The following is an 11,222-nucleotide window of genomic DNA, read 5'->3' on the forward strand; positions in this document are numbered from 1 at the left end:
AGGAGGTTTTGCTTGAATAATAATATACTCATAATATCTATTAATAACCTAATATCACATTGACGAGTCACAAACTATAATGACAACAAAACAAATTATAAACACTTAGACACCAACATTTTTCCTTCTCAAACAACCATGTGATGTATGAACCCGACAAAATACTGAGATTTTTCATTTCTTGACTGAGTTGACTTTGGCGATGATTACTGTAAGAATTTTAAAACGTCATTTAAAACCAGCACGAACAAAGGACTTACCTTTACGATCATAAACATGCCAGTTATCAACAATAATTCTATAGCTACTTCGTGATCTTTTTTCGTAACCACGGAGTCACATGAGACAAGTGGCAATAACTGTTAATTTTAATTAAGTAGGCCTGGTCCTTCTTTGATATTGTAACAGTCAAGACAATACATTTTAATCTATACGTTTGTTGTGGCAAGCACAATTCAATGACAGTTTTGACAAAAGCCAAGCTTTGCATTTGCAGAGAGCTAGTGACTTTAAACAGGATCTTGTAATACGAAATGTCAACAAATATTTTAATTTTCAAAACTATAATTGTGTAGCATATTGAACAAAATTTTTGTCAACTGTTCTCATTTTATTTTGTTATGCTGGTGCTGCCTAATTGTTTGCTGGCACTAATTGTTATTGTGCTTACAACTCACCGAATATCTAAAATATAGTTTTAACCACACAATGCTATACCTTATTTTGAACCATTTTCCTTGCCATACAAGCTTCGTCATTAGTATAGTTTAAGGCTTATAACTCTATTTCATTTTCCTACAAACCTACTATTTATTTTATCAATTTAAGTGTTTTGCCTTATAACGACCTCATACTGATGCAAATGTCGTAAAGCTTTCGTAAACAGGACTTTCGGCAATTTAGTTAGGGCTTCTATCATCATTATAGTTTAGTGTGGTTTTACCGATAGCATTAGCTCGTTGGATACATGCTGCTTATATTTGATCGGCATAGGAGGTTTTGTTTTGAATAATAATATACTCATAATATCTATTAATAACCTAATATCACATTGACGAGTCACAAACTATAATGACAACAAAACAAATTATAAACACTTAGACACCAACATTTTTCCTTCTCAAACAACCATGTGATGTATGAACCCGACAAAATACTGAGATTTTTCATTTCTTGACTGAGTTGACTTTGGCGATGATTACTGTAAGAATTTTAAAACGTCATTTAAAACCAGCACGAACAAAGGACTTACCTTGACGATCATAAACATGCCAGTTATCAACAATAATTCTATAGCTACTTCGTGATCTTTTTTCGTAACCACGGAGTCACATGAGACTAGTGGCAATAACTGTTAATTTTAATTAAGTAGGCCTGGTCCTTCTTTGATATTGTAACAGTCAAGACAATACATTTTAATCTATACGTTTGTTGTGGCAAGCACAATTCAATGACAGTTTTGACAAAAGCCAAGCTTTGCATTTGCAGAGAGTTAGTGACTTTAAACAGGATCTTGTAATACGAAATGTCAACAAATATTTTAATTTTCAAAACTATAATTGTGTAGCATATTGAACAAAATTTTTGTCAACTGTTCTCATTTTATTTTGTTATGCTGGTGCTGCCTAATTGTTTGCTGGCACTAATTGTTATTCTGCTTACAACTCACCGAATATCTAAAATATAGTTTTAACCACACAATGCTATACCTTATTTTGAACCATTTTCCTTGCCATACAAGCTTCGTCATTAGTATAGTTTAAGGCTTATAACTCTATTTCATTTTCCTACAAACCTACTATTTATCTTATCAATTTAAGTGTTTTGCCTTATAACGACCTCATACTGATGCAAATGTCGTAAAGCTTTCGTAAACAGGACTTTCGGCAATTTAGTTAGGGCTTCTATTATCATTATAGTTTAGTGTGGTTTTACCGATAGCAATAGCTCGTTGGATACATGCTGCTTATATTTGATCGGCATAGGAGGTTTTGTTTTGAATAATAATATACTCATAATATCTATTAATAACCTAATATCACATTGACGAGTCACAAACTATAATGACAACAAAACAAATTATAAACACTTAGACACCAACATTTTTCCTTCTCAAACAACCATGTGATGTATGAACCCGACAAAATACTGAGATTTTTCATTTCTTGACTGAGTTGACTTTGGCGATGATTACTGTAAGAATTTTAAAACGTCATTTAAAACCAGCACGAACAAAGGACTTACCTTGACGATCATAAACATGCCAGTTATCAACAATAATTCTATAGCTACTTCGTGATCTTTTTTCGTAACCACGGAGTCACATGAGACTAGTGGCAATAACTGTTAATTTTAATTAAGTAGGCCTGGTCCTTCTTTGATATTGTAACAGTCAAGACAATACATTTTAATCTATACGTTTGTTGTGGCAAGCACAATTCAATGACAGTTTTGACAAAAGCCAAGCTTTGCATTTGCAGAGAGTTAGTGACTTTAAACAGGATCTTGTAATACGAAATGTCAACAAATATTTTAATTTTCAAAACTATAATTGTGTAGCATATTGAACAAAATTTTTGTCAACTGTTCTCATTTTATTTTGTTATGCTGGTGCTGCCTAATTGTTTGCTGGCACTAATTGTTATTGTGCTTACAACTCACCGAATATCTAAAATATAGTTTTAACCACACAATGCTATACCTTATTTTGAACCATTTTCCTTGCCATACAAGCTTCGTCATTAGTATAGTTTAAGGCTTATAACTCTATTTCATTTTCCTACAAACCTACTATTTATTTTATCAATTTAAGTGTTTTGCCTTATAACGACCTCATACTGATGCAAATGTCGTAAAGCTTTCGTAAACAGGACTTTCGGCAATTTAGTTAGGGTTTCTATCATCATTATAGTTTAGTGTGGTTTTACCGATAGCATTAGCTCGTTGGATACATGCTGCTTATATTTGATCGGCATAGGAGGTTTTGTTTTGAATAATAGTATACTCATAATATCTATTAATAACCTAATATCACATTGACGAGTCACAAACTATAATGACAACAAAACAAATTATAAACACTTAGACACCAACATTTTTCCTTCTCAAACAACCATGTGATGTATGAACCCGACAAAATACTGAGATTTTTCATTTCTTGACTGAGTTGACTTTGGCGATGATTACTGTAAGAATTTTAAAACGTCATTTAAAACCAGCACGAACAAAGGACTTACCTTGACGATCATAAACATGCCAGTTATCAACAATAATTCTATAGCTACTTCGTGATCTTTTTTCGTAACCACGGAGTCACATGAGACTAGTGGCAATAACTGTTAATTTTAATTAAGTAGGCCTGGTCCTTCTTTGATATTGTAACAGTCAAGACAATACATTTTAATCTATACGTTTGTTGTGGCAAGCACAATTCAATGACAGTTTTGACAAAAGCCAAGCTTTGCATTTGCAGAGAGTTAGTGACTTTAAACAGGATATTGTAATACGAAATGTCAACAAATATTTTAATTTTCAAAACTATAATTGTGTAGCATGTTGAACAAAATTTTTGTCAACTGTTCTCATTTTATTTTGTTATGCTGGTGATGCCTAATTGTTTGCTGGCACTAATTGTTATTGTGCTTACAACTCACCGAATATCTAAAATATAGTTTAACCACACAATGCTATACCTTATTTTGAACCATTTTCCTTGCCATACAAGCTTCGTCATTAGTATAGTTTAAGGCTTATAACTCTATTTTATTTTCCTACAAACCTATTATTTGTCTTATCAATTTAAGTGTTTTGCCTTATAACCATCTCATACTGATGCAAATGTCATAAAGCTTTCGTAAACAGTACTTTTGGCAATTTAGTTAGGGCTTCTATTATCAGTATAGTTTAGTGTGGTTTTACCGATAGCAATAGCTCGTTGGATACATGCTGCTAATTTTGATCGGCATAGGAGGTTTTGTTATGAATAATAATATACTCATAATATCTATTAATAACCTAATATCACATTGACGAGTCACAAACTATAATGACAACAAAACAAATTATAAACACTTAGACACCAACATTTTCCTTCTCAAACAACCATGTGATGTATGAACCCGACAAAATACTGAGATTTTTCATTTCTTGACTGAGTTGACTTTGGCGATGATTACTGTAAGAATTTTAAAACGTCATTTAAAACCAGCACGAACAAAGGACTTACCTTGACGATCATAAACATGCCAGTTATCAACAATAATTCTATAGCTACTTCGTGATCTTTTTCGTAACCACGGAGTCACATGAGACTAGTGGCAATAACTGTTAATTTTAATTAAGTAGGCCTGGTCCTTCTTTGATATTGTAACAGTCAAGACAATACATTTTAATCTATACGTTTGTTGTGGCAAGCATAATTCAATGACAGTTTTGACGAAAGCCAAGCTTTGCAATTGCAGAGAGTTAGTGACTTTAAACAGAATATTGTAAAACGAAATGTCAACAAATATTTTAATTTTCAAAATAGTATTATTGTGTAGCATATTGAACAAAATTTTTGTCAACTGTTCTCATTTTATTTTGTTATGCTGGTGCTGCCTAATTGTTTGCTGGCACTAATTGTTATTCTGCTTACAACTCACCGATTATCTAAAATATAGTTTTAACTACACAATGCTATACTTTATTTTGAACCATTTTCCTTGTCATACCAGCTTCGTCAATAGTATAGTTTAAGCCTTATAACTCTATTTCATTTTCCTACAAACCTACTATTTATTTTATCAATTTAAGTGTTTTGCCTTATAACGACCTCATACTGATGCAAATGTCGTAAAGCTTTCGTAAACAGGACTTTCGGCAATTTAGTTAGGACTTCAATTATCATTATAGTTTAGTGTGGTTTTACCGATAGCAATAGCTCGTTGGATACATGCTGCTTATTTTTTGATCGGCATAGGAGGTTTTGTTTTGAGTATTAACATACTCATAATATCTATTAATAACCGAATATAACAATGACGAGTCAGGAGCTATGCTGACAACAATACAAATTATAGACACTTAGACACCAACATATTTTCTTCTAAAACAACCATGTGATGTATGAACCCGACAAAATACTGAGATTTCTCTTTTCTTGACTGAGTTGACTTTGGCGATGATTGCTCTAAGAATTTTTGAACGTCATTCAAACAAGCACCAACAAAGCCCTTACGTTGACGATCATAAACATGCCAGTTATCAACAATAATTCTATTGCTACTTTGTGATCTTTTTTCTTCACTATGAAGTTGCATGAGATGGGTGGCAATAACTGTTAATTTTAAGCAAATAGGCCTGGTCCTTCTCTGATATTGTAACAGTCAAGACAATACACTTTAATCTATACTTTAGCTGCGGCAAGCATAATTCAATGACAATTTTGACGAAAGCCAAGCTTTGCATTTGCAGAGAGTTAGTGATTTTAAACAGGATCTTGTAATACGAAATGTCCACAAATATTGTAATTTTCAAAACTATCATTGTGTAGCATATTGAACAAAATTTTTGTCAACTGTTCTAATTTATTTGTTATAATGGTGCTGCCTAATTGTTTGTTGGCGCTAATTGTTATTCTGCTTACAACTCACCGAATATCTAAAATATAGTTTTAACCATAAAATGCTATACCTTATTTTCAACCATTTTCCTTGCTATACAAGTTTCGTCATTTGAATAGTTTAGGGCTTATAACTCTATTTTAATTTCCTACAAACCTATTATTGATCTTATCAATTTAAGTGTTTTGCCTCATAATGACCTCATACTGATGCAAATGTCGTAAAGCCTTCGCAAACAGGACTTTCAGCATCTTAGTTAGGACTTCAATTATCATTATAGTTTAGTGTGGTTTTACCGATAGCATTAGCTCGTTGGATACATGCTGCTTATTTTTTGATCGGCATAGGAGGTTTTGTTTTGAGTATTAATATACTCATAATATCTATTAATAACCGAATCTCACATTGACGAGTCAGGGCTAGGCTGACAATACAAATTATGGACACTTAGACACCAACATCTTTCCTTCACCAACATCGTTAGTGATTTTAAACAGGATCTTGTAATTTGAAATGTCCACAAATATTTTAATTTTCAAAACTATCATTGTGTAGCATATTGAACAAACTTTTTGTCAACTGTTCTCATTTTATTTTGTTATGATGGTGCTGCCTAATTGTTTGCTGGCACTAATTGTTATTCTGCTAACATTTAACCGAATATCTAAAATATAGTTTTAACCGCACAATGCTAACCTTATTTTCAACCATTTTCCTTGCCATACAAGCTTCGTCGTTTGTATAGTTTAAAGCTTATAACTCTATTTTATTTTTCTACAAAGCGAATGAAAATCTTGGAAAAATCCTGTTAACAAATTTGATTTGACTGAGCAATGATATTTAACAATTTAAATAAGCCAAGGTTTGAGCAAAAATTATAACATCTGCGTCGACGTAAGCACAAGAATTAATTAAAAAAGCATAAACCGAAATAAAATAAAACTAAAACAATCTGAAGCGAAACAAAGTGTAAGAGAAATTCTTGCTGTTGAGGCGTGTTCTTGGGTAGACCAAATAATTAAAAGACAAAATTTTGCATAAGCAATCTCGTACAATATTTCTTTGTATTCTTCTGTGCTCCACTGACTTAAGGCAATTCTACAATCTGTAAAATCGTCATCTTCGCTAAAATCATCTTGAAAAACTGTTTAAATGCAAGTGTCTGTGTGAATGTATTAGCTATGTACGTGAAAACATTCAGAACATATGTAACGTTGTAACAAGGTATATTAATGCCATATGCAATCACTTGGTTAAACGTGACCTTGTGTCTCAAAAAGCAGTGAAGTGTAGCAATTTACTACGTAAAATACCGGAAAAGTTGTCTTAAAGGTCATTACTGATTTGACATTATCAGAGTTCGGAAGAGCTAGCGCTAAGACGTTGACAAGTTTGATAAAAAATCAAAGGTAAGCTGGTTAATTTTTGTTATAAGATGCTTTCTTTTCTAAATCTATTGGTCGCACTTTGACAATTAACGTAAATCAACTAAATTAAAGAACTACTGCCTTCCGTAGTATGAAGTTTAATTTCAATGCGTTTTGTCGTAGAACATTTCATATTAAGATTTACAAAATGTCCGTAAAAGCGAGATGACGGTGAAATGAGAGTTTGCGTAAAATGTAATTGAAAGCAAACGAAAATCTTGGAAAAATCCTGTTAACAAATTTGATTTGACTGAGCAATGATTTTTAATAATTTAAATAAGCCAAGGTTTGCGCGAAAATTGTGACATCTGCGTCGACGTAAGCACAAGAACTAATTAAAGAGGATAAACGGGAAAAGAGCATAAACCGAAATAAAATAAAACTAAAACAATTCCGAAGCGAAACAAAATTTATAAGAAATTCTTGCTGTTGAGGCGTGTTCTTGGGTAGACCAAATAATTTAAAGACAAAGATTTTCATAAGCAGTCTCGTACAATGATTCTTTGTATTCTTCTTCTGTGCTCCACTGACTTAAGGCAATCTTACAATCTGTAAAATCGTCATGTTCGCTGAAATCATCTTGCAAAAGCTCTTTGAATGCAAGTGTCTGTGTGAATGTATTAGCTACGTGAGTAAAAACATCTATCACCTACGGAAAGCAATCAACTGTTGCAGATGTTCTGTACATTGATTGTTGTTGTACAATCATTTTGCGCTCTATGATGAATGCCGTGCAATTACAGTTTAATTTAATTTTCATTTAAACACTGAGTTTGGCGAATCCCTTTGGTAAGTACATGCAGTGTGTGAGGTCAATATGAAAAGCATATTTGCTGATAACACCCCTACCTTTTTCTGTCAAGTAGAACTACAACTTAATATTCGAACAGAATGACTACTTCTGAACAAAAGTATCATAATATAAAACTAAATATATGTAGGAATTAAACCTATGGCATAGTGTGGTAATGTGCATAATGGCAATGCAATAATATTTCTAACATGTTGAAAATTGGTTTAAAACTGCTTGATTTTGCCATTGAGCTTGCTAACCATCCTGCAATGACACAATGTGTATGTGAAATTTTATTTGACATAATATATACTTTTTATTGCTAAAATTCTTGACATATATACTTTTTGCTTCTTGCAAAAGCAACAAACGTGGTACATTTCCATACTTCTTGCAGCTGCTTGTTAGTAACGATTATAAGTTTTGGTGAGTACTACGAATTAAAATTTCACATACTTGTTTTGTTTTCATATCATGGAAATTGAAAGAAACGCATTTTTTCTCTTGCGTAACATCTGGAAACGAATCTCTAGCACCTGTAACCCAACAGCAAATATAAAGTTTGATCAGTTTAAGATTGAAATAGCTAATGATCGCAATTAAAAAGTATTTATCTTTGTATTTAAATAGTCTCAGCATAAACGTCATACACATACTTAACAATGTAAAGTATTTGGTACATACTTTGAAAGTGAAGGAAAACATAACATATTTACAGTTTGATTTAATTCTTATAGGAAAAATTAACAAAACATTCCGGTCTTAACATGAAGTTGGCAATCGCTCTTCCTATATTAACTCTTGCATTTGTTTGTGGAACAACATTAGTGGAGAGTATTTACCCATTTTGGATTCGAACGACAACACCAATGCCCACTTTACCTCCAACTAGTGACAGGCAGTTTTATGACAGTAAGTAAATGCTATGAACTTGTTACGTGGTAGTGAAAAGATATGGTTTATCACATTGTTCTTTTTTTGAAAGAAACTCGATGAGTAGCCATAATCATAAACACCCTTATAAAATACAAAAGATTTTAAGATAGCTATATAAGGAATATCTTAAAAATAAGAAATATCTAAAAAGTAATGGATTTTGCTGTGTTTGCACAGGCTTATGCAAACTGCTAACACCTTGAAAAGAACTGGAGAGCGCAGACCAGTGCAAGCCAGAGACAGAGGCTCTGGGTTGCACCTGCTCGAGAACTATCACCAGCGTCTGCAAGGTTTACGTCTACGCCAGGGCAAAGACGAAAAACATCTTTTTTTTTTTTATAAAATTACAATATATATTGTATTCATGGTTGATTTGTAAATCCTCTAAAAATAATTGATTGATTAAATTATTTGGTTGAGATCACTGGCTAATAAACATCTATTGACCAATAAGCCCACAAGTTTTACGGATTTTGGTAAACGTTTTAACAAACAAGTTGTTCATGAAATATTTATTTCAGAATTCAAACAAATTCCTCCAATAACTATGACAGCAGATAAAATTGTAAAGAAATTCTTTCGTCTGTCATCTTCTGTCCTGAATAAACGAAGAATCCACCTTCAAGACACTGCTGTTGTAATGGATTCATCTGGTTCCATTGGAGATTGTGAGTACAAGAAGGGAAAACAGGCAATGAAAAATCTCATGAATATAACATTACCTCCCAAATACGATGGTTACTGGGCTGGTGTTCAGTACTCCAATGACGCAAGAATTATGTTCAATTTCTTTCCTGCTTCAAAAGCTGCCACAAAATCTGATTTATTTTTTTTTGAAAATGGATGGACGAACACTGCTGGCGGTCTAGCAAAAGCAAAAGATTTATTTGATGATCCTACGAAAGGTAAGTTAGATTAGCTAATATACGAATATTTCAAATATTTTGTGCACGTAAATACTTCATGATTGCTACAAAGGATGCATTAAAAGAATCCATTTTTGTGGATCACACAACAAAAAGAAGTTATTGTCATAACAGGCGTTTAAATGGCGTTCAAACAACATGATGCTTACAAAATTTCTGATATCAAAAACAAATCCTATCTGTCAAATCTCTCATATACTGCAGCAATCGAGATATTGTAAATTAAACAAGCAGTTATAGCTATATCAAATTATTTGCTGCATAAAGTCTAAAAGTTTTTATTCTATATGCTAGGTAGCCGTCTTTTGGTTTCAATTACTGGAAAAAGAATGAATGAATGAACTTTCTAAAAAAATGAAAAATTTATATTGTAGGAGTAAAAGATTGGGCTGATTTTGCCACCAATAGTTAATAAAATATTATAACACATATAGCTACGAATTTTCAGAGCTTGAACGATAGCTACTCATTTTAAACACAAAAAAGAATACATTTGGTTAATAAGGCATAAGAGCGGTAACGCTAATTAAGCCAAAGTTTTGTGCCTGTCCGATAAAATTATTTTGCTAAGTAGTGCATGCTCATTAAAAGATTCATGATTTTGAACATGTATAACACTGTAAGTGAGGAGATTATTTTGAGATTCTTTGTTTTTTTTTTAAATATTACATTTCATAAGCTCGTCACAATGGTTTGTCCTGTATCTGTTGTTTGATAAAAATGATAATAATATTTCTTAAACAAGAACATTTTCTTTCACAAATTGGATAAAATGTCTATCTTTCAAACTGTCTCAAACCAATGCATTCATTTCTTTTTTGTACAATTTACAGGAAGCCGTCGTGGTGCACGTCAAATGGTGTTCCTTGTGACAGATGGGCAGTCAAATATAGACAAAGGCCAAACCGTTCCAAATGCAAGAAGACTGAAAGATGACGGTGTAGAAATCTTTGTTATCGGTGTTGGAGATTTTAGCAGTGGAATTGAAGAAATAGTTCAAATTGCTTCATTACCAGTGGAAGATCATGTTCTCAGAGTTAGGAACTATGGAAACATGATCGATGTTGTCAAACTTGTGATCAAAGAAATTAATCCCGGTCAATATGCAATAGTTGAGAAAATTCCTCCTCCTTGTTAAAAAGTGATTAACCCTTTGTCTCACTTGTATTTTTTCTTCGAGAAAAATTAAATTTTTTTTGCATTAAATGTAGCTATTTTTTAATGACATGGAAGTTGATCTATCTGAAATGAAAAAAAAAGATAAATTATGTTACAATACTGCTGTCTCTGATACACATATTACAATCTTAAGCAAAAGTAGAGATTTTGAAATATTTACTTCCGATTGCAACATTGCAACGCCAAACTTGGACCTCATATTTTGCAACTTTTTTCGCGTCATGCAAAGCCAGGGATCTGTATTACAGTTTACGTTTATTCAAAATCTAAAACTAAATATTTAACTCTTCCAACAGAAAAACCTTTGAAATATTGCATATCTTTCATACCATAGATGCTTATACAGTGCTGTTGAAGG

At 32.4% G+C, this 11,222-nt stretch overlaps 1 protein-coding gene across 1 annotated transcript; it reads left to right on the forward strand.

The window, feature by feature from the left end:
- Positions 1 to 6,925: 6,925 nt before the first annotated feature.
- On the forward strand, positions 6,926 to 10,891 carry LOC124455724 (collagen alpha-1(XIV) chain-like). Its single transcript, XM_047006359.1, has 4 exons — positions 6,926 to 7,012; positions 8,561 to 8,735; positions 9,281 to 9,664; positions 10,519 to 10,891. Exons 2-4 carry the CDS (start codon positions 8,591 to 8,593, stop codon positions 10,821 to 10,823), a joined length of 834 nt encoding a protein of 277 aa, XP_046862315.1. The 5' UTR covers positions 6,926 to 7,012; positions 8,561 to 8,590; the 3' UTR covers positions 10,824 to 10,891.
- The last annotated feature ends 331 nt before the right edge of the window (positions 10,892 to 11,222 follow it).

Source organism: Xenia sp. Carnegie-2017, unplaced genomic scaffold (assembly GCF_021976095.1).
Source record: "Xenia sp. Carnegie-2017 unplaced genomic scaffold, XeniaSp_v1 HiC_scaffold_4, whole genome shotgun sequence".
Lineage (NCBI taxonomy): Eukaryota > Metazoa > Cnidaria > Anthozoa > Malacalcyonacea > Xeniidae > Xenia > Xenia sp. Carnegie-2017.

Bases quoted from the DNA above. Each gene is read 5' to 3' on its own strand.
- LOC124455724 (XM_047006359.1), top strand. From the start codon at position 8,591: ATGAAGTTGGCAATCGCTCTTCCTATATTAACTCTTGCATTTGTTTGT. The intron at 8,736-9,280 runs GTAAGTAAATGC...TATTTATTTCAG, and splicing joins TGACAGGCAGTTTTATGACA to AATTCAAACAAATTCCTCCA. The intron at 9,665-10,518 runs GTAAGTTAGATT...TACAATTTACAG, and splicing joins ATTTGATGATCCTACGAAAG to GAAGCCGTCGTGGTGCACGT.